Raw genomic sequence first — 23,437 nt, forward strand, 5'->3', positions numbered from 1 at the left:
AAACTTTTTAGATAGGGGCCAGTTCACTGTCCCTTCATTTGAGGACCGGAGTATAGTTTAAAAAAAAAAAACTATGAACAAAGTCCTATGCACACTGCACATATCTTATTTTGAAGTAAAAAAACAAATGGGGCAAAAACACCCAGCGAGCCATATAAATGTCCTCCGCGGGCCACATGTGGCTCGCGGGCCATAGTTTGAGGATGCCTGATCTAGAGGCTGCCTCTGTTTTCCCAGAGCCTGCCTGCCTTGCTGCATGGGCCTGTCAATGCCGGTGGGAGGGAAGGTGCAGGATGGAGGGAGGACAAACCTGGGCTGGGATCCTGGGCTGGATCTTGGCCTAGGCCTGAAACGGGGTGAGGGCTTCTGGAGCCCCGTTGGTGGCTTGTTGGCTGAACTCTGCCCCAGCTGCTCAGCTGAGAAAGCATGTGATGGGAAGGGCCCTCTGTCTTGGAGGAGACCGAGGCTTCTAATTCAGCCATGTGCCAACTGCAGCTTGTCCTAGGCTGGCTTCCTAAGGCTGCCTTGCCAGGTCTGACACCCAGCACCCACCCCTGGGCTGGGGGATTCAGTTATGGATGGCTCTAGGGAGCAGTCAGATGGGGGCTGGGGGGCATGGGGCATCCATTTGGAAGCTTTGGAGACATGGTGATTCCCTGCTTTGCTGGTCTTGCACCTTCTCTGCAGTATGGGTGCAGTTGCACCTAGTTGATTGCTGAGAGCCGAAATCTGTGTGACTCCCTCAACTCAGGGAGTGCCTTGGATGGGTCCCTTTGATGTGTCTATGGGCACGAGAGACTCTCTCTTCCCTCTTGTCTCTGGGGCAGGAGTAGACTTGGGCCATGGTAGACTACAAAGGTGCCAGAAAGGCTCCTCAGTTTCTGCACATCCCACAGAGGTGCCTAAACTCCCAAGGTGAGACTCTGTTGTCTCCTGGCCTCTCTGAATCTTAGATCTGCATCTCAGCAGCTGCGTGATCTTGGGCAGGTCCTTTGCCTGAGTCTCCGTGATGCCGTCTACAAGACAGACTGGGGGGAAGATGGTCTGAAACGCTGCGTGGAGAACTCTTGAGTGTCAGTACTCAATTCATGTGGCGTGTTCAGGAGGGTCCTTCTGAATGAGGATTTGTCAGTCCCTGAGGAGCTCCCAGTGGAAACGCCCAAGTACATTAAGGAATCCACTGAGGTGTCCTGACCACCAGGATGGAAGTGGAGAGGGCTCAGGACCCAGGAAGATGGAGAAGCTTTGGCCAACTTCTCCAGCTGGGACCTGCAGAATAGGACTGGCCTGTGTGCCGGGAGCTGTCCGTGGTGCTGAACATCCATTTTGGCTCTGGGGCAGCTGTGCTTTCAGAGCTGCGTATCCTCCGACAGGGAGTACAGCAGGGTAGTCAAGGCCAAGGGCAGCCTCCAAAGCCCAACCCCACCCAACTCTTCCAGTAACACTTTCTGGCCTGGTTCACGTGGGAACCTACCTTTCTCAGATGCGTGGAGTATCTAAGAAAAAAACACACTCGCCGCCATTGAGTTGATTCTAAGTCATAGTGGCCCTCTGGGGCCCTGTGGACTTATAGAGGGATAGAAAGCCTTGTCTTTCTCCCCAGAGCACTTGGTGGTTCTGAACTGCTGACCTTGTGGCTCGCAGTCCACCACGATGCCACCAGGGCTCCCTTCTGAGCTATATGAAACAATCTGTTATATCACTCCTCAGGTTATCTGTTGTCTGCAGTGTCCCTTTGAGTTGGAATCGACTCTTTGGCAGTCAGTGAGTCCTCTGACTAGGAACTCTGGTGGCACACTGGTTAAAGTGCTCCGCTGCTAATTGAAAGGTCCGCAGTGTGAATCCACCAGCCACTCCCAGAGAGGCGGGTGCGGCTGTCTGCTTCCATCAGAATGTACGGTCTCTTCAACCCTGGGACTGTCCTCCTCTGGCCCCCAGGGCTGCCATGAGCCCGAATCGATTCAGTGGCAGTGGACTTGATGCTCTGACTGGACCCTGAGGTCAGGCCATCTGTCTGATGAGAAAATTGATTTTTTGTTGTCTGATTAGTCAGGAAATAGTGTCACCCTGGCTTCTTGCCACTTGTCCTCCTGCCTGCCACCCCCTCACTCCCCGTGCCCCTCCCACCAATAGGCTTTGGTTTGGCTCTTCTTTGACTCCTCCGTCACCACTTTCCTGGGAATTCCTTCTCGCGTCATTGACTTGGTTCTGTAATTCAGTCTTTGACTTGAATGATTTATTTGTTCATTAACTAATGTAGGGAAGCGCAGGTCGCCGGTCGCCGTTTACTGCAGTCTGTGACCATCCTGCTGGGTTGCTGCCGTAGGCTGCCATCACGTCAGCCCCTCCTTGTGATTCGCCCATGCACAACAGAGCAAGCGCCATTTTTCCAGTCATTGGTCTATTGTGGGGTCTCACTCTGCGTTTGAATCGCCTCCAACCTCGGGGCTCATCTTCCAGCACTCAGATGGGCCTCCCATTCTTTTTGATGCTTAGGGTTTTCATTGACTGGTTCTCCGAAGTAGAACACCAGAACTTTCCTCGGTCTGTCCTAGTCGGAAAGCTCCACTGAAGAGGTCCCGTGACTTGGCAGGAAACATGACCCCGTGTCAATGACACTGTGAAGCACTCCACTCGCTGTGGAGCCTGTGTCTCTTACCTCGGGCTTATGCCGCATCTGGAGCAGTCCCAGGATGCCCCAGGATCCAGGCTCTGTGGGGATGACGGCTCCGGCGGTCCCATCCTGGTCCCAGAAATATCCCTGAGCAGCTGGAGACTCCCCATTGAAACAATTAGTCAGAATGCAAGGAAATGGGTGTTTTTGCCTCATGTAATTTGGTTTTATGAAGACCACTAAATGGAAACATTCTCCTGCTAATTGCTGTCACAAATTTGGTCTGTAATTGAGGGGACTGGAGCTGGGGAGAGCGGAGAAGCCTGCCTGAGTGGTGGGCCTGCTTGAGTCAGCATTCCTGGCTGCTCTGTTCTAGAACCCCCTCTGACCCAGCGAGGGTAGGTTTACGGACGTAGGGTCATATGGCCTCACAATGCCACAGTGCTTCTGTTTCCCTTTTCCTGAGCCATTAAATGAAAAGGTATGACGGCAGTGTGTGCAAAGGAGTGCTTGCACCTGGGGGGTGAGTGACTGGGGGTCCCTGGGGATGGCACTTGATGAGTGTCCACAGATGTCTTTGAATGGTGTGCATGAGGCTTGGTGAAGAGGGTCCCCAGAGTAAGAGTGCCCCAAAGTCATTGACACCAGCCTCCCTGGGCCGAAGACACCCTAGGGGGCTGTGCTGTGGGCAGTGGGTTGTGCTGTGGGCAGTGAGCTGTGCTCTGGGAAGTGGGCTGTGCTGTGCTCTGGGCAGTGGGTTGTGCTGTGGGCAGTGGGCTGTGCTGTGGGCAGTGAGCTGTGCTCTGGGAAGTGGGCTGCGCTGTGCTGTGCTCTGGGCAGTGGGCTGGACTGTGCTGTGCTCTGGGCAGTGGGCTGGGAGGTTGTCTGGACTTAACTCTAGTTCTCACCGAAGCACTGGGGCTGCAGAGGGGGTGGTGGGTGGTGGAGCCGGAGACAGGATGAAGCTGGCTTCCCAGCAGCAGTCAGGACGAGAAGCCTTGCCCCCCGCCCCCAGGCCTTGTTGGGAGGCCCTGGCTTTCAAAGGAGCTAAGGGAGCTGCCTTTCCAGAAGCCACCCTCTCCAGAGCTGTGTGGTGTGAGGTCACTGCCTACCCACCAGCCCTGGAGCAGGCCCTGTCCTCTCCCGGACCCCTGCTGCCATTTTGAGATGCACTGAGAACACAGCTAGCTGTGAAGTACTCTCCTTTTCCAGACCCGGAACTCTTGAAGCAAAGGCACTTTGGATTTGAGGTCAGAGCCTCCGGAGGGTAAAGGAAAGCTTGTCTGATCCCCCCCCACCAACTTTCTCTCGGTTTCCATGTAGCAAAGAATTAAAGATGGCCCAGAGGTTGTTTCTGTTGAGAGAAGACAAGCTACTGTCTGCCCGACTTAAACCCTTTATCTGCTGTTGTGTAACTCTCTAAACTAATAGCTGAGGGAGACAGCTCCGCTGGGGGGAGGCCCTGGTTGGCTGGTACCCGAGCAGAGTCCCACCTTCTAGAGGCAAAGGTCTGTGTTGTCGCCAGCCTCCCGAGGGGGCCGGCTGGGCCAGCTGGGGGACAACCCAGCACCAACTCGTGAGCTGGCTTTGAACCTTCCTGCAGGACTCAGCTTCTCAGAGGCTCCTCCTCAAGGATCCCCTGGCTGCCCTTCAGGATGGACTTGCTTTGAAGCCTTGGGAGAAAGGCTGCTAGAAGCCCTTGTCTGCGCATCCTCCCATGCATTGAGTGGTAGCTACCTCGAGGATACTTGAAATCTCCCCCTCTGATGCCAGCCCTGCATTTCTCACCCTGCTCAGATGTAAATCTCTCTTAGGAGACGGACAAGAAGAGCTCCGACCCCAGAGAGCCTGTGTGAGAGGAGCCAGGTCAGAAGGATAGGTCTTTGTCTGGGAGTGGGGGGAGGGGCATGCTTCATTGTATAGTGGAGAAACTGAGGCCCACAGCAAAGCAGCCGACAGCTAGCTAGCTGCCTGATATCACACATCATGTCCTTTCAGAGCCTCCCACCTGCCAAGTTCCTCCTGTATGTCTGGACCCTCCTCGTTCTCTGCCCACGGTGTGTGTGGTATGTTGGCCTGACAACCTGTCCCAGGCCTCAGCTGACCCTCCGAGGGTGGAGAAGGAGGGTGGAGTTTAGGGTGATGCAGGTTAGGCTGCTCTTGAGGGCTACAACAGTGCAGCACGTCTCAGGATAGTGCTGTGTGGCACGGGTGTCAGCCTGACTCTCATTGGGGCTGCGGAGAGGAGTAGGACGCTGGGGTCGCAGGGAGAAGGGGCCTTGGAGGGTGGAGAGACTCTTGCTTTATTGTTCCCTCTGGCCTCGCTCGCACTCTCCACCACTTGCCTTTGTATCGCCAAGCACCATCTCCCCGAGTACCCCGACGCCCGCCTGGGCTCCTCTTGCTCACCTGCTCTCTCTGGGAGCTTTTTCTCTGATTCTGTGCCCTGGTGCCTGACCCCCTGTGTCTCTGGGCAGATTTTACTGGGACCTGACCATGCTGCTCCTGATGGTGGGAAACCTGATCATCATCCCCGTGGGCATCACTTTCTTCAAGGATGAGAACACCACGCCCTGGATCGTCTTCAATGTGGTGTCGGACACGTTCTTCCTCATCGACTTGGTCCTCAACTTCCGCACAGGGATCGTGGTGGAGGACAACACGGAAATCATCCTGGACCCACAGCGCATTAAGATGAAGTACCTCAAAAGCTGGTTCGTGGTGGATTTCATCTCCTCCATCCCCGTGGACTACATCTTCCTCATCGTGGAGACACGCATTGACTCAGAGGTCTACAAGACTGCCCGGGCCCTGCGCATCGTCCGCTTCACCAAGATCCTCAGCCTGCTGCGCCTGCTGCGTCTCTCCCGCCTCATTCGCTATATTCATCAGTGGGAGGAGGTGAGTGGTCAGACCCATCCAGGGGGAGTGAGGGGCCAGCTGGTAGCCTGTCTCAGATCGTTTAACATAGCCCGTCAGATTGTAGCAGGCACATCTACTCTGAGAGGACAGATCTTAGTAATTTAGCCCTGGTAGTGCTGTGGGTTAGATGCCGGACTGCTCACCACAAGGTCAGCTGTTCAAACCCCTCTGCTGCTCCATAGGGGAAAAATGAGGCTGTCTGCTCCTGTAAAGATTTCCGGTCCTAGAAACCCTGAATCGGGCCACTGTGACTTGGAATGGATTCCATGGTAGTGGCGCTTTGTGTATACAGTGTCCTGTTTAATTCTCTGAACAGTCTGACCAAAACCCCACTACCACTGAGTCGATCCTGATGTATAGTAACCATATATAAGGTTTCCAAGACTGTGAATCTGTATAAAAGCAGATCGCCTCAGCTCTCACCCAGGGAGCTGCTGGTGGATTTGAACCACCAACTTTAAGGAGTCCTGGCGGTGTCGTGGGTTATATGTTGGGCTGCTAACCACAAGGTCAGCCATTCATAAAGCACCAGTCACTCTGCCATAGAAAGGTGATCGTTCCACTTCTGTAAAGAGTGACAGTCTCAGAAACCCACAGGGGCCGTTCTGCCCGGTCCTACAGCCTCGCTAGGAGTCAGCATTGACTCGACCACTGGGAGTCCAACACCAAACCTGCAGGGCCACCAAGGAGGGGGCTTCAAACAGGTCACGGGAAATTTCCATTGTCCTTCTGTTCCATTCTCCACAAACATAAACCTACCCTTCATGTAGGTACTAAAGACAGAAACATGAAGCAATTTATCTGAGATCACTCAGTTGGTAATGGGTGGACCTAGAACGTGATCTGGAGAGGTGACCGCTGAGCACTAGGTCATATGGGTTAAGATCTCATAACCCCACAGACTGCGTGAATGGGTGCCAGAGCCAGCTGGGGGACAGTTGGGTGGGCAGTGGGCTGGGGGAAACTAGAGAACACGTCTGTTGTCCATAGTCCATTCTGGGCAGCCCAGGTTAGGCGCCTTAGTTCTAGCCAATTGCTTGTCAGGAAGGGGATACCCAGGGCTGCTGGATCGACAGATTGACCGGAGCAGCAGAGCTCTGGATTCTGGGGGACATTCCAATGGTGGCAACTGTCCTAAATCGAGCTTCTCAGGAGCAGACCTTGAGTGGGGGGATTGGTTTGGATGTCTTCCAGGGTGAGGAGGCATTTCCAGAAAATTGGTGTGAGGAAAGTCACTCACAGAGGGTGACTTTGGCTCAGTCCCACGAGGGAGCTCTGGGGACAGTGTCGCTCACACTGCAGAGTGGTCCCAAGGAGGGTAAAGGGCTTGGATTTTTCTCTTGCCTCCACTCAGTGGTTCTGTGGTAGAATTCTCGCCTCCCGTGTGGGAGAGACCCAGGTTCGATTCCGGGGCAGTGTACTTCATGCACAGCCCACAACTCCCTGTGGCCGCAGGCGTCCATGCTGCCGTGGTGCTGAGCAGGTTCCATCAGAGCAGCTAGGCTATGACGGACCGGGAAGAAAGGTCTCTGGGTCTACATCCCAAACCCTGGCACTGAACACCCTATGATGCTCTACAATTCGGGCCCATGCTGAGTGGGCTTGCCATGAGTCGGGTCAGTTCCGTGGCAGCTGGCAACAGCAAGAGCACTCTCTGGCTAAGGACACTTCCAGCAGCAGCCTCTGTCCCACAGCCAGGGGCAGGCTGATCCTGAAGAAGAGCTGCAGGTGCAGGCTGCTGAGAGTGAGAACACCCAATCTGCAGGGGGTCCTAGGGGCTCTGGGCAGAGCTCGGAACACACACACACACACACACACACACACACACACACGAAACAAAGCATCGTAGAGGGATTGGGTGGGTGAGCTAACTTGTCCGTGGCCGCCAGTCTGCAGTCAGTCTCAGGAGGCAGAGGGGGAGGAAAGCAGGGTGACCTTGCCCAGGGTTTGGTGTGTGTCTTCCGCCTACCTGCTTATGTCTTTTGGCAGCTGGAGCAAGGCAGCCTGATGGTGCCCAGGTGGGGGCACATGTACTCCAAGAGCCCGCTTGGGAGACGCAGCCAGCGATGGCCTGGGGAGGTGTCTCACTGTGCCCTAGTACTGCACTGCGGGTCTCCTGGGCTCTTGGTTATTGGACAGATACCATGTCCCCCCATGCCCTGTACCCCCAAGTAACAACTCAGATGTGACATGCAGCTCCTCGGGCTGATGGTCGTGGCTCCGGCAGATTTAGGCCAGAGATGTCAAGTGCACTTGTGCCCCGACACCAGCTCTGCAGAATCACCTCTCGGCAGCGGTTCTCTCTGGCTTGGAACATTTGCATGGTTCCTGCTGACAGAGGGGCAGTGACTCTCCCAAGGTCATGGTAGACTTCTGGCAGAGCTGGGGAAGCACCCGACAGTGTGGCTCACAGGCTTTGGAGACAGGCTGATACGTTTGGGACCTGGGATAGGACCCAGGCCACCCTGCCTATGTGTGTGGCCTCAGTGCCACCTTGCTCTCTGGACCTCAGTCTCTTTATTGGCAAAATAGGTAAACGCAGTACCTTCCTTAAAAGGCCCTCCTGAGGATCCCGTTGGGCTGATGATGGTCAACTTTTCACCTTCCACGAGGGAGACCCAGGTTCAACTCCTGGCCAGTGCACCTCAAGCTCAGCCACCGACTGCCTGTCAGTGGAGTCTCACGTGTTGCTATGATCCCGGACATATTTCAGTGGAGCTTCCAGACTCCGATGGCCCAGGGTCATAGACCCGCCCGTCTGCTCCCCAAAGTCAGCCGGTGAAACCCTGCAATTTCGTGGGGCTGGCTCAGGCCTGGCAGCGTTTGATTCTGCTCCACCTGGGGGACCATGAGCGACAGGCTGGCTTGAGGGCAGCCAGCAGCAGCAACACACTTTCACAGCACGTCTGCTTTTCTTGAATGTGTTCAGCCTATCATTTCACTGGTTCCCTACCCCTCCCTTGGCAGGGAGTCAGGGCCATGCGGATTCTCCCCGGTTGTCGGATGAGAACACTGATGGCGAGAAGGGTCCCCTTCCCTCAGAGCAGGGTTGTTGACCGCAGGGGAGAGAGCCTGTGGTCCTTGCAGGTGTTGGCCCAGGTGTGCCTTTCCTCACACATCCTGTGCCTGACAGGGACTTGGTTGACCCAGCAGACCTTCACTGATGCTGGCCTTGAGCACCATCTTCTCTGGGGCCCTGGAGCCAAGGCAGGGGCGCGGTAGGGGGGTGACTCCCAGCTGAGAATGGGTGGCTCAGTGGCTGTCTGAGTGTGTGATACCTGTGGGACCCCTGGAGCCCGAGGGTTGGGCAAATGGTGGAGACACTCCAAGGGGAGATGTGTGTGTACACCCAGAGGTGCCCTGGGAGGCAAGCCTTGTGATCTGCTTCAGGAAAACCAGAAGCCCGTGGGACAGGTTTCTGCCCTGACACACTTGGGTCACCGGGAGTAAGGGTGTCAATGGCAGCTGGTTTGGTTTGTATTGGTGGGTGTGTCTGAAGCCAGAGCCGAGGGGGACAGTGCCTGAGGTCTTCTGGGTGTGGGAGAGGGATGGTGGGGTGTCTACCAGGATTTGCTGACAGGCTGTTCTCCTGGTTCGGTCCCGATGGGGATGCAGAACCCACCTGGCATCCAGTCCCCGAGAACCCCTGATCTTCTGTTTGTGCAGCACTCCAGCTAGACTGCCACAAGCCTCTGAGAACTGGGCAGTGCTCTCTGCCTGGCAGAAACTCGTGACTCCAAGCCCCAGCCTCCCTGGAGCCAACCTTCTTGTTCCCCGATGCCAGGGCGCCGTGGGCTGTGGCACTTGGTGGTGAGAGTTGGGCAGAGATGCCTGGGCTAAGGTGGGCCCTGGAATAGGAGCTAATCTTTTTCTGGTGCCTTTGGACCCTGGGAGCTCCGGGGCTCATGGAACCTCCCGCCTCTCTCTCTGGCCTGTCTGCCCTCTGAACTACCCATAGCTGATCAGCAAGCTCAGGGCCAGCCTTGCCCTGAGATAGGCAGAAGCCCCAGAAGGCCCCAGGGCAGGGCGCTGACTAGACAGAGCTACTCAGCCTCCTGGGCAGAAAGGGAGCTCCCGTGAGGCCAGATGGAAGACTCCGCTGCCCTCTCCCCTCATCTCTCCTACCAGCTGGAGAGGAAATTGCTTCACACTGGTCTCTGCTGGGCACACAGCCCAGCCAAGGACTCCTCCTGGACCCCTGGGATTGGGTTGGGGTTTCCCAGCTGGCCCCAGGGAACCCTGTCTCCAGCTCCTGAAGGACCTGCCCCCACCCTGGAGTTTTCTGCCAGCCTCCGTCTGGTCTGGGGCAGCAGCAAGAAGATGCTTGGATGGCCCAGGTCCCTAAGAGACCTGAGAAGGGGGAGTATTTAGTAGAGAGAGCCTTGCCCTCTCCAGCCCAGCCTGCCCACTGTCCAGTGGGAGCTCCCGTGGGAGTGATTGGCTGGTCTTGGAGGTCTCAAGGCCAGGTGCAGTGGGAATGGGGCTGGGAAGGGGAGTGAAGGCTACCTCCTCCTTGGATGACTGACTCCAGCCTCTGCCCCATCCTGGGCGATCTAGGTCAGCATCCTCCCGCCCAAGCCTCTCCCAGCCCAGCCTCTCCCTCCCTCCAAGGTGCGAGCTTGTTATAGGCAGAGAGGCTATTGTTAGAAACCGCTGGTTGCCCCCCTTCGGATGTTTGCCTGCAACCACTCCAGCGACCAGCCAGAAGCCTCTCTGCTCTCTTGGCAGCGTGGAGCAGCGGAAGGCGGCTGGAGCCAGGAGGCCAGGTGCGGGGGCTGTGCAGCTTATGATGAGGGATGAGTCTGGGCCTCAGTCTCTCTCTCAAGACCCAGAGTGGTGTTTTTGGAGAGTGGGGATGATGCTGGGGAGTGGCCCTAGGGGACTGGGGCTCACTTCTCTCCTAGCCCAGGAAGGCACCCAGGGTGACCCTCAGTCCCGCTGCTTGCAGATTGTTTGCTGGATCCATGCACCCACCGATCTCTCACAGGCTGGGGTCGCTCTGCTCCAGGAAGCTGCTTGTTCCTTAGACACCGGCTGAAGTTTGTATCCAGGAGGGAAATCAACCAGAGGTCACGATGGACACCGATTGCCCTGGCCCCAAGACTCTGGTCTTGCCTCAAACCAAGGAACCGACTCTCTATCCACAGGGCCAGAACAGAGAGGGACAACGAGGAAGCAGTCTGCAACAGGCATCAGCTGTGGGCGTGACCTCACCTGACTCCCAGCACAGCCCTGCGAGCTAGGAGTTACTGACCCATTCCACAGATGAGGAAGCTGAGGCTCAAGCTGAGCAGATGCCCTAGTGGATCGTCCATTGCAGCAGAGGTGTGCAGCAGAGGCGTGCTGGACAGGGTACAGAGAGCAAGCTGCCCAGGCCTTCCCCCCCCACCCCCAGGGAGAGGCGCAGTGGCCTTGGAAATGAAGGTGCTCAACCCCCACAGTCAGAGCCAACATCATAAAAGGGGATTTTAATGAAGTATAAAAGCAAGACAAATATTTGCCTGGTGCAAGTCCCTGGTGAGTGGCCTGTGGTCCCAGGGCAACGTAAGGACACGTAAATGTTCAGCGGCCTCTCCCAGCAACGTCTGGCCTGGCCCTCGGCAACCAGGAGTTGGGGGGAGGTGAATGACCGCCAAAGCTAGCACCCCCGTCCAGCCTGAATGGAAGTGTGCCCCCCACAGCTTTTCACGGGGAAACAGAGCCTTGGCTGTGCTGGTGCCTTTGGCTTTGTTGTGTCTGAGAAGCATCCTCAATATGTTTCACCATCATCCTCATCCCGGCACCACAGAATACCCTCGCCATCCCCACCCCCAGCCCAGCGTCATGCGGCGTCATACTCAGTATCACTGGGGAGCGCGCCCTGTCTCCTCGGTGTCAGCGGTCCCACCCACCGTAATCCCAGCGCAGCACCACCCACTCCAACCAGACCTACGAACCTCGTGCTCTCTGTGGGATATGGGAGCCTAGATCCACATGCGGGGGGTCGGGGGACAGGGGGGAGGTAACCAAGGCAAAGGCAGGTTCTGGGAGCTGCCTCTGCTCAGAGGATGTCTTTTTCAAATTCTATGATATGGATCAGTGGCATTCCTTTCACCCCCGCCCCCACTGACACCTTCACCTTCATCAGCTCCTGAGTCCCCAGCAGCACGTGTTCTGTGTGCCACGTTCATTGCTGAGATCACGATGAAGGCGGAATTAGACCAGGACCTTCTCTTGGCAGACAATCCGTCCCAAGGAAAAGCGAACAGAAGTGAAACAGAAAAGAAAACAAGCAAACATGGCAACATCGCACAGCAAACATGGCAACCTTGATGCTTCTGTGTTTGCGACCCAGAGGGGTTTGCAGAGAGGGGCAGTTACTGTGGGCTGAGACGTCCCTCTTCTCAGACATAGACCAGGTGTTTGTTCAGGCCTGCAATGCATTTATTCAGACGGCGGAAGCTTGTCTCCAGGGGAAACAGACCCACCTGCCCTCCTGGAGCAATAGAGAGCGCGAACTCGCCCCACGTCTGCCCCAACCCAGGACACCATCATGCACAGGAGAATTCACACGGCCTGGTCTTGCATGGACTAGATGTCTGGCATGTTCAGATCTACGCTTGTCCTCGCTGGCCTGACACTTCACCAACGAGGTGTCCTCCCCCCAGGATGGATCCTTCCCCAGTGACGCCGTGCCCACCACAAGCGGTTCAGACAAAATTCCGTTGTGATCCCTAAGTTGCTTTGGTTTTTTGCCTTTTAAGATTGTGTTAGGCTGGGCTGTCTGGAGAAACACATCTAGTGATGTTCACATATGTCTAAGAGCTTTGTATCAACAAGCAAGCGTCTATCAAAAGAAGCCCAGCCCAGTCCAACTCAAGTCCACAAGTCCCCGTGCCAGCCAGGGCCCTCATCTGACCCAAGGAGTTGCAGGCTGACGATGCAGAATGCAGGAGATCACAGACTGGTGGGGGCAGCGTGGTGCGGATCCAAGGTCAGTGGATCCCCATAAGAAGGCTGCAGCTCCAATAGGGCTGTGCCCTGATGGACGGGTCAGATCGTCCCCCTCCTGTCCCCTGCCTTCACTTTCATGCATCTTCAAGTGACCACACTGTTTGGGCGGAAATGTACACAACAAAACACACACCCATTCCACAAGTCTCGCACCGACACCGAAGCATTCTTCATGTTCTGCCACCCTTCCGGCCGCCTCTGCTCGTATTGTTTTGCCCTGTTCCCTTAGCCAGGGCTGGGCAACCTTTGTTCTGCCGAAGCTGGAGACTTACAACACCCACAGGCCGTACTGGCCGATCACTGAGTTCACTCACCCCTCACGTGATGGCTGGAATCGCTGCTCTTTGGGGCGGTATGGGACGTTCACTGATGTGTCCGTCTGGGTAGACTAGAGAAACAAATTTATAAATATGCATATGTGTATAAGAAAGAGCTTTATAGACAAGAACAATTGAATATTGAGAAAATATCCCAGTCCAGTTCAGATCAAGTCCATAAGTCCGGTATTAGCCCATATGTCTGATACCAATCTATAAAGTCCTCTTCAGACTCATGTAACACATGCAATGATGCCGAATGCAGGAAGATCACAGGCCAGTGGGTGGGAGGTCTTGTGGATCCAGGGGCGTTGTAAGCATCTCAGTGCTGGCAGGGGTCACTATGCGGCTTCTCTGACTCCAGAGGTCTGGTTCATCAGGGTAGGTCCATGTGGCTTCTCCAGCTCCCAGGGCTTAGCTCCATGTGTCTTGTCAGTAGAGCATCTCTCATAGAGTTAGCAGAGAGAGAAGTGTCTCCTGCCTCCAAGGAGGAAATACAGGAGTTCCCAGAATTCTTAGGAGAGGGCCATGCCCACACAGAGGCCTCATTGGGTATATCTTGATTGACAGGCCAGACTCTATCTACCCCTGCAGTTGTAGCCCTCTCAAATTGACACCAGAGTATGTAACTACCACAACTGGTATTGATGATTTTGCAGGCTTTGCATGGCAGCCGACGCAAAAGAGGAAGGACCTCACCAAGTGGATGGACACAGTGCCTGCCCCATGAGTGCAGTGGTGGGGAGGGCGCTGGAGCGGCAGTATTTCCTTCTGCTGTCCGTAGGGGGCCATGCATTGGATCTGACTCAGCGGCACCTCGCACCCACACCTGGCCCATGAGCTGGAGATCCCGCTCCCCTGCCCTCCGCCCCTTGCAGTTCTTGTCTGTGTTTTAGTTACTGTTGGCCCTGGGTCTCCAGTGGCAGAGTGGGTGACTCACTGGGCTGCTAACTTCAAGGTCAGTGGTTGGTTCGACCAACCAGATCCTCTGCAGGAGAAAGAGGAGGCTGTCTGCTCCTATCAAGAGTTAGAGTCAAAAAAAAAAAAGAGAGAGAGTCTTGGGAACCCCAGCAGCGGTGCTACCCTGTGCCACAGGCTCACTAGGAGGGGCGTGGACTCCATTGGCAGGGTTTGTTTCGTCAATTGGGCTTGGTTGTCCGTTCCATCTCAAGTACAGGGATCTCTTTACAAGAGAGCAACGCTCAAGGACAACGTGCTTTATGAAATGTGTCCGGGTGTGTAAACGTGACTTCACCAGACACTGAAAAAATCTGGTTCCGATTCCCAGCCAATGGATGTACTTCATGTGTGGTCACCATCCATCTGTCAGTGGACATCCATGTCTTGCTAGGATGCTTCGCGGGATTCAGCAGAGCTTTTAGATTAAGGAAAAGCGAGGAGAAAGGGCCCACGTGCTACTTTGAAAAACTAGCCAAGGAAGAGCTAATGAAGAGATGGGGACACCGTGGCCCCCGTCTGAAACTGATCACGGATGTGGTACAGCGTCTTGTTCCATTGTGTGTATGGTTATCCTGAGTCAGGGGCAACCTGCTGGCAGCCAGCCACAGTGTCAGGGTTGAGATTGAAGTGGCGGAGATGAATTTGAGATGGGTACGGAGGAAGTGAGGCTAGCTGATGGACTTGGGGAGAGCATGGGAGGACAAGGGATCAGGAGTGGCTTTGGGGGTTTTGTTGCTCACCTGCATGGGGGCTGACACCTGTTACTGAGAGGAGGAGAGACAGATGTGGGCATACCCAGGTGGAGGTAGGCATGGAGACAGATGGAGATCTGATCCAGTCACTTCAGTGTGTTTCTGGTGGGTGGGCATAACAGAAATGAAGACCGGCGTGACCTCAGGGTTGCAGGGAGAGGAGAAAGGAACCTTGTCTCCCATCAGATGAAGAAGAATTTTTGTGGCCTCCTATTTTGGATTACCTTGGACATGGTAAGGTAGCACAGTCCCATCTTGGGGAGCCCCTTAGCCCATGGGGCCCTACTTAAGATGCCTAGATGCTTTGAGACCAAAACCATCCTCAGTCACCCATCTGCTCAAGCAGAATTCTCAGGGCCCAGATGAGCCAGGGATGGGCAAGGTGATGCTGTGGTCCCAGGCTCGGTGACCACCGCCAACAGTGAGTGCCATGTGCTGGGCAGTCCCCCAGATGCACCTGGCCTCAGCTTCTCTCTGACCCTCCCCTGTGTCCTGTGTGTCCTCTGCTGTGGGTGTCTTGACACACACTCCCCAGTCCTGTCCTGGGTGTGACATCCCTTCCCAGCTGGGGCCACAGAACAAGCAGGGGGGAGACCTTCCTCCTTAGACTCCCACCACATGGGGGAGGGGAGCACAGAGACTGACATGGTGGGGGTGTACAGGAGACATTTGGGGTGCTTTGAGGGTACCAACCTTAGATCTAGATAAGAAGGGGTGCTGCCCCAGGCCCACACTTCACAGCTTCTCTTCCAATGGTGTGGTGCCAGTAGGGGGCCTCTTTCCCTGGGTACCTGGCACCCCAGAAGTCCTACTCAAACAGCCCAAGTCTACTTCTAGGGGCCCTATCACCAGGTCTACATCCCCAGGTACCTTCTGTTAACCGTGTACTCCATGTCCCCACCCTGTAGGTCCCTGTGGGGTGGCCATTTGTGGGGAGAGAGTTTGGATGTGGGTAGGGCCCCTCCCTGGGGGGCAGCCAGGGAGAGACAGGGACAGGCCACGCTCTGCAGAGGTTTCCTGAGCATGCTGTGTCTGTTCTGGCTTCCAGAGCAGCTGGTATTTGAACCGCTGACCTTTCGGTTAGCAGCAAGCTCATTGTGCTGCCAGGACTCCTGCCTGGTGCCTACTGCCAGAGGTCCCTTGCAGACCTTGGCGGGCATTTGATGTTAGCTGGCAGCTAGCCTGCTGACAGCCCCAGAGCCTCTGTCTGTGCCAAGAGTGGTGCCAGGCTGCAGGGCACACAGCCCTGTCTAAAGCCTTCTACCGTGGGTATGGTGTAAGGGAGGTTGGGGACTTGGTGGGTCTGGATGGGGCATCTATGTGATGGCAGGACTGAGAGTCACCCTTCCCTCTGTGTAATCATCAGATCAGATGGCCCCAGGTCCTGTGTTCAAGGTCACCACCTTGGGAGAATGTCATTGTTCCTCTGGGCCTTAGTGCTTCCAGCTGTTTGGTGGGTTAACAGTATCCCTGGCAGAGGAGGGAAGAATTTTCAGAGAAGGGGTGGGTGAGTGTGGCACTCCGGTGCCCACGCTCAGGGCGGTGTCTGGGTTTCCTGTCCCTGGTGAATGGTGGCATGGGCTTGAACGACCATCCTGAAAAGACGCCTGTGTGTTCTGTAGGACCAGTCCATGCCGGCTCCTTCATCGAGGGAGTGGGGAGTGCTGGTGACCCTGATCTTTAGGTCTGTGGACAAGCAGGATTCATTGCTGCCTACACCCAAACTGAGCTCCCATTTCAGAAGCAGAAACTTGAGTCACTCATCCCAGAATGTCCTGTCCTCTCCCACAGAGTGCTAGCCAGAAGATCACTAGACCACCAAACACCTGTATTAGTCTGGGTACTTTAGAGAAACAAATCCACAGAAACTCATGGATAAGAGAGATTTTTCTATAAAGGTTAAGTGCACATCAAGAAAACATCCCAACCCAGTGCTTCCCAAGCCCACAAGTCCAACATTAACCCATTAATTCATATGTCCGACACCAATCCACAAAGTCCTCCTCCATCTCACAAAACAGACGCAATGATGCCGACTGCAGGAGGAAAGCCGAGTCAGTGAATGTGTAAACATCTCAGTGCTGGCAGGGGTCTCCACACTGGTGCACCCAGGGCTGCATCAGGGTAGGTCCATGTGGCTTTTCCTTGGGGATATCTTGCAGGAAGTCAGCCTTGCAAGCTGAAGCAGGAAACTGGCTAAGGCAGCTGCACCCTGGTCCGACCATCAGAAAGCAAGAGACCCGAGAACTCCAAAGGCGAGGTTCACCGAGCAATGTATCCCTCCGCCCTTCAATTAACCCCACATGTGTTTATCAGCCAGGTTGGCCCAATAAACTAACTCAACCCCCATGCCATCGAGTCGACTCTAACTCAGAGCAACCCTGTAGGACAGAACAGACTTTCTTCACGAGAGTAGAAAGTCTCATCTTTCTCATGGGGCACTGCTAGTGGGTTTGAACCACCAACCTGGCAGGTCACTCAGCTCCCTGCCATCAAGTCGATTCTGACTCACAGCAACTCTGTCTCTGTGAGTTTCTGAAACTCTTATCTCTTTCCGGGTGTAGAAAGCCTCATTTTCCTCCCGAGGAGCGGCTGATGGTTTCAAACTACTGACATTGTGGTTAGCAGTTCAGTGCATCATCGCTACAGGGGCACCAGGGCCACCGGCACACTGAAACAGTCAGATTGAATAAAAACTCTTGCTACTAGGGTTCCAGGCCATCCACGCACAGGTCATTCTAAACTGACCCTTCTTAGGGCGCCTTTAGTGGGGCTGGGTGCGGGGTGGGGGAGCCCAAACAAAACTGGCTTCGGAGGGGATCTGCCAGGCAAATTAACTTCAGGACAGAGGTCAACTCTCAGAAGGTTATTGGAAACTGGGGAACTCCAACAGGGTCATCTTGATAGATTTTCTTGCAGGACACTGGCCAGTCGTGGGGGCTGATGAAGAAGTTTTAAGAACACTGGCAACTGCATTAGTGAGAACAAGCCAGCAAAGTCACACCAAGGAAGATTTCCCTCATCCTCTAAGAGATCAGCAAGGGCTGTCTAGGAGAATCTCATTGGGACCCCTCACCCCACCCGCCCTACAGCCCTGACCTTGCTGCAGCAGATTTCTTCTTGTTCCTCAAACTCCAAGAACAGTTCACAGGAACACAATTTAAGCCCCTTGGGGATGCCCAAAGGGCTATTTGGGCGTGGTCTCGATGAGACTATAGGATGGAAACATGGCTTTCAGAAGCTTCCGAGGGCACGGCCTGAGACAATAGTGCCACATTTTGATTAAAAAAAGAGGTGTCTATGATTTTGTAAACACTCAGCAAAAAAGAGAGGCCCGCAGTGAGATGGATTGACATGGTGGCTGCAACAATGGGTTCAAACATAGGAACTGAGGCTGGTCTAGGACTGTGATGCCCACAGGGTCACCCGGTGGCACCTGACAGCAGCCACCCTCTCACAGAAAACGTTTTTGACTTTCCCTCGTATCTAGGGTCTGTCTCCTTGAGCCTTCGTTTCCCCAAATGGAGCTTCCACGAGGTCTGTGGCATCTGACAGCTGTCTAAGCAGGACCCAGAAGCGCGTCTGTGGGAGGCATGTCTGGCCATCAGGTTTTGGTAGATCCAAACAGAGTCGGTCACTGGGAGCACCCTGAAAGAAGTTCTCCCAGACCAGAAGCCAGGCCAGACCTTCCAAAGGTGTTCTTTCCAAGACACCCCTTCACCTCTGTTCCCTGGCATTGCCCAGTCACCATGGAAACCCCTGCCAGGAACTGCAAAATGAGGCGGGTGGGGACAAGGATATTGGAATATCAATATCACCTTCCTGGGCCCTGCCTGGCCATGGCTCAGGTTCAGGTTGCAGGGAGCTGGAGTGGAAGGACTGTCCTTGATCCCGCTGTCCAGGGGAGCATTAATACTAATAACATGTTCATCCGTAATAAAGATGACTTGTTAATAATCATTTATTAATTGATAATGGTTCGCCATGTATTGAACACGTCTGTACCCACCACCAGGCACTGCAGATAGATACTTCAGCCCTAATGAAAGGGGGTGTGTGGCCATTTCCTGGGGAGGAAAGGTATTCAGGGCACTTTCTCTAGGTTTCGCCCCTGGGGATTGGCCAGGCTGGGATCTGTCTTTATGTAGAAACTGCCTGCCTGTCTAATCCCTCTGCTGTTCCAGGGCTGCCCCTGGTGAGGGACATGAGGGTCGAGTGGCAGATTTAGGAAGGCCCAGACCCCTGGAAGTGGCAGACCTTGGGTTAGAGGGAGACAGCCCCTGTGGGAGATTCAGGCTGGCTGGCTCTTGCCCCCACCCACTCCCTGTTCAAACTCACCAAGCGGCATCCCGCTAGAGGTCCCCATGTCTGTCCACCCCAAGCCCAGGAGGCCTCCCAGGATCTGCCAGCCTACAGTTGGCCTCTGGGGGACCTGGCCTGATGCCTGCCCCAAACTTAGCACTCTGCTAAGTCCATGCAGGGGTCTGCAGGTGGGAGCAGTCCCCTCTACCTGGCCACCCACTTAGCTGGACTGGGCCTGTGCCTCTGCTGTCAGATCTTCCACATGACCTACGACCTGGCCAGCGCCGTGGTGCGCATCGTGAACCTCATCGGCATGATGCTGCTGCTCTGCCACTGGGACGGCTGCCTGCAGTTCCTGGTGCCCATGCTGCAGGACTTCCCGGACGACTGCTGGGTCTCCATCAACCACATGGTGGTGAGTGCCCCGCCCCCACCCGCAGGCCCCGCCCACTAATTGGAGCCCCAGGAGGTAAGGTTCCAAGGTGAGCACAGCACCCTGCACCACCCGGACAGTTATCACATTCGGACCTCCACATGCAGAGCTCTGGTCTGGGAGCTGGGTACGGCCTCTGCCTCCGTGGGAGACCAAAGCCCTGAGTTCCCCCCGGCTGGACCAGACCTGGGGAGGCTCCTGCAGACTACCTCTGCCCCCAAGGACTTACAGAAAGACAGAAGGACGGTGACTGTCTGCTTCACCCATGGAGCCAGGCGCACCTCACACCAGGCCATTGTGAGGTTGCTCCCTGGGAGGCCTAGTTCCTCCCGTCCCGCCCCCCCCCCCCCCGCTGGGGGCAGGACTGGAAACCACAGGGCAGCCGCCTCCACCCTCCTGCTACAGCTGGAGGGAGAAGGGCCCTGGCCCTCTGAGCCTGAACAGCCTGGCTGACCGCTGCCCCTCTGCCCTCCTCAAAGTCCTTTGGGTTTGGGCTGAAGGCAAATCCCACCCCCGGGCCCCAGGGGGAGGAGAAGTCAGCTTTGAAAGAGGAGAAAGAGACCCTGAGGCATCTTTTCAGCATCCAACAGACCATTACAAAACAGCCTTTTGATGAGCTAAGTGTAAATGAATCGGCCATATGGATTGAATTTCCCAGTCCCTCGAGGCCTGGCAGGGAAGCAGGAAGCTTGGATGGAGGCAGCTGGGGGACTGGGCTGCCCTCTAGTTAGCACCCCCCTCCCTCCACCCCCTACTCCAGTATCACCCTGTCTGGACTGAAGCACCAGGCCTGCGGGGCTAGGTCTGGGGCTTGACCTGGTATGGGAAGTCCTAGTGGGTGCCAGGTGGGCCCTGGGGAGCCTCCTGTGATGCCCTGGGCGAGTTCCTACATTGATGCTCTGTGAGCAGAGATACCCGGGAGGCTGGGGGGCTAGACACACTGTCTTGGATAGTTTCTGGTGTGGGAGTCCCAGGCTTCAACTCTATTCAATTCGAGATGCGGCCCGGCCCTTCTGAGCTTTCCCCAAGACTTCCAAGGGCTGTGGAGACAAAAATAGCCGAGACTCCTCCCTCCCTCCCTCCCTGCTCCCCGCCCTCTGGCTCTGTGCACCCCAGAGGGGGCAGGGTGGCATAGTGGGGCCGAGGGGAGCAGGTTCGCTGTGGAGGTGGAGTTAGCTCCGGTTCCTCCGCTTGGTGCTGGCCCAGAATGAGGACAGTGTTTTCAGCCGTCTGCCAGGGCCTGTCCCCCCAGGGGAAGTGGATCTGGATTTATAATTGAGGTCAGTGGGGAAATGGGCTTTGCCAAGCAATAGCCTGGGCGCTTCGCGGTGGAGCTGTTTCTGTGACAGCCGTGGGACACCAGGGTGGCCCAACCTGGAGACACACGTCTGTGTCTTTGGAGAGTTCCAGGCTGCCCCTCAGGCCCTGAGGGGTCAGACCCTGCAGGGCTGGCTCCATCCTGCCTTTTGTCAGGCTATCTGGTCTGCCCACTTCCCAACCTCTCTCCCGGAAGCCCCACTGTAAGAGACCCCAGGGAGTCTGTCCAATCACCACAGGTGGTCTGTTCAGGGCTCCTGATCCCTCAGGTGAGCTGACCATTAGGAGAGAGCTAGGTGGTAGGCAGGGGAGGAGTTGGAGACTCCAGCAGGCAGCAAGAAGGGCCTGTCCTCTCATTGGCCTACACCCATTGGTGGGGGGGCCCACATCTGTCTGTTCGTCTGCCCTTGCATCTGCCCACAGAACAATTCCTGGGGGAAGCAGTACTCCTACGCCCTCTTCAAGGCCATGAGCCACATGCTGTGTATCGGCTACGGACGGCAGGCGCCCGTGGGCATGTCCGACGTCTGGCTCACCATGCTCAGCATGATCGTGGGAGCCACCTGCTACGCCATGTTCATCGGCCACGCCACCGCCCTCATCCAGTCCCTGGACTCCTCCCGGCGCCAGTACCAGGAGAAGGTAGGCCAGCGAGCCCTCAGGAGGCCCGGCCCACTGGCCATTCCCAAGAAGGGGTCCCCAGGCCTGTGCTGAGGATGGAGGGGGCCATCCTTAGGTGAAGACTGCTTCGATGCCATTTGGTACTTAGAGCTAAGTACCCTTGCTCCTTGCTGGGGAACGGAGGGCCGTTCTGGCCCTCTGGGTCTCCTCCCGGTCCCCTTCTCAGGGAGCCTGCCTTCCCCACGAGCCCCTCCTTCCCCGCCCACCCTTCCCATTGGTGGCGTGGAAAAGTGCTCCATCGCTCTCTTCTCAGAAGCAGCTGTCCTCCTGCCATCTCCCCACTTGGGCTACTGTCTCTGTTTGTGGTCCAGTGTGGTCTGCCTGCTCTTCACAGGCAGAGTGCTCAAGAGTTCATCTGTACTGAGCCCCTGGCCACCTCCCAGCCCCTTAAGCCCCACTTCCCTCTGGTCTCTGAGAGTGTTCTTGGCCTTCATCTTACGTAACCTCTCAGCAGTCTGGGCAGGGCTCATGCTCCCTTCTTGGGCTGTGGTGAGTCAGTGGAGAGGCAATGACAACTCACGCTCAGCCACCTGTTCCTAGAGGCCTGCATGGTGCTAGGATGCCAAACAGATTTCAGTGGAGCTTCCCAAGTAAGAGAGACTAGGAAGAAAGGCCTGGTGACCCACTTCTGAAAACCCCATGGATGGCAGTGGTCTGATCCACAACCAGTGGTGAGGATGACCCAGGACAGGGCAGTATTTTGTTCCACTGTGTGTGGGGGATGGCAAGTCAATGGCCACCTTGGCAGAAGCTAACTATTGTGACTTCTTCATTGGTGCCCTTGACCCCACTGAATCCATTCCAACTCCCAGCAATGCTATAGGGCATCGTGGAGGTGCCCCCAGGACAGAGGAGTGGAGCTGCCCTGTAGGGTTTCCCAGGATGGAAATCTTTATTGATGCACACTGCTGTAGCTGGTGGATTCAAACTGCTGACCTTTTGTTTAGCTGCCAGCCACCTTTAACCTTTGTACCACCAGGGGTTCCCCCTAACCCCACTCTCTCCCACCCTCCCTCCTGCCTCGCCGGCTTTGGTAACCTGGTCGCCATCAAGTTGATTAGGACTCATGGCAACTCCATAGATACAGAGTAGAACTGCATCCTATAGGGTATCCAGTGGCTGACTCTGGGGAGCAGGTCACCAGGCCTTTCTTTCGAGGCACCGTTCAGTGAACTTGAACCTCCCACCTTGAGATTAGCAGCCAAGCACATGAACTGCTGGTGCCACCCAAGGACAGACACCCTTCTCTGGCTCATCCTTCCGGCCTTCTGTTCTCCATCATCCCTTGCCACTCAGGTCCAACCTCTCTGCACCTCTGGCTAGACGGACTGTCTTTGAAGTTCACTTGTTTTATGACCCCCACAACCACCTCACCTGTGTGGATGCCCATCTCCTTCCAAGCCAAACTCCATTCGATGCTGAGGCTGTGCATCTTTACAGGGCTGACAGCCTCATCTTCCTCCCACGGAGTGGCTGGTGGATTTAAATCTCCAGACTTTCAGTTAACAGACCAAAGTTTAACTCACTGCACCACCAGGGCTCCCATACATCTCCATGCAGTGTGGCCACAATGATATAATGAGCCCCCACCTCTCCAGCCCTGCACTGCCTATCAGATGCCCCCCCGGCCACCTCAGCTTCATCACGTTGAAAGTCACACACTCTTCCCTCCCCATGTTCTATCCTGAAGGCCTACCTGGAATCTCCCTTTCCCCGACCTCAGCCAGCCACTGGACTCGAGAGCTGGTGCCAGGCAGCCAGGTTTAAATCCCAGGTCCAGCTCTGTGAGCCACCTCACATCTCTGCCTCAGCCCCTCTTCTGTGCAATGGCGAGGGTGCCCCTGGGCGGGCAGTTAACCCACTCTCACTGCCATCCAGTCAAACCCCTGTGGGTTTCTGAGCCTGCAAGTGCTTAATGGGAGTAGAAAGCCCCGTCTTTCTCCCATGGAGTTGCTGGTGGTTTCGAACTGCCAACCATGTGGATTGCAGCCCAATGCATAACCACTACACCACCAGGGCTCCATGAACTGTTAACATCCTCAGCTGTTAACCAGAAAGTGGCCAGTTTGCATCTGCCTGAGACACGTCAGAGGCAACATAAATCAACTACTGTAGCACAGTTTTACACACCCGCCACACACACTCA

At 55.7% G+C, this 23,437-nt stretch overlaps 1 protein-coding gene across 1 annotated transcript in view; it reads left to right on the top strand.

The window, feature by feature from the left end:
* Nucleotides 1-23,437, top strand: part of HCN4 (hyperpolarization activated cyclic nucleotide gated potassium channel 4) — a 51,072-nt gene that overhangs the window by 22,093 nt on the left and 5,542 nt on the right. Inside the window, exons 2-4 of the mRNA XM_075535679.1 lie at nucleotides 5,092-5,515; nucleotides 19,114-19,275; nucleotides 21,034-21,252. Coding sequence (XP_075391794.1) covers nucleotides 5,092-5,515; nucleotides 19,114-19,275; nucleotides 21,034-21,252 — 805 coding nt within the window. The remainder of the gene's footprint in view (nucleotides 1-5,091; nucleotides 5,516-19,113; nucleotides 19,276-21,033; nucleotides 21,253-23,437) is intronic.

Source organism: Tenrec ecaudatus, chromosome 17 (assembly GCF_050624435.1).
Source record: "Tenrec ecaudatus isolate mTenEca1 chromosome 17, mTenEca1.hap1, whole genome shotgun sequence".
Lineage (NCBI taxonomy): Eukaryota > Metazoa > Chordata > Mammalia > Afrosoricida > Tenrecidae > Tenrec > Tenrec ecaudatus.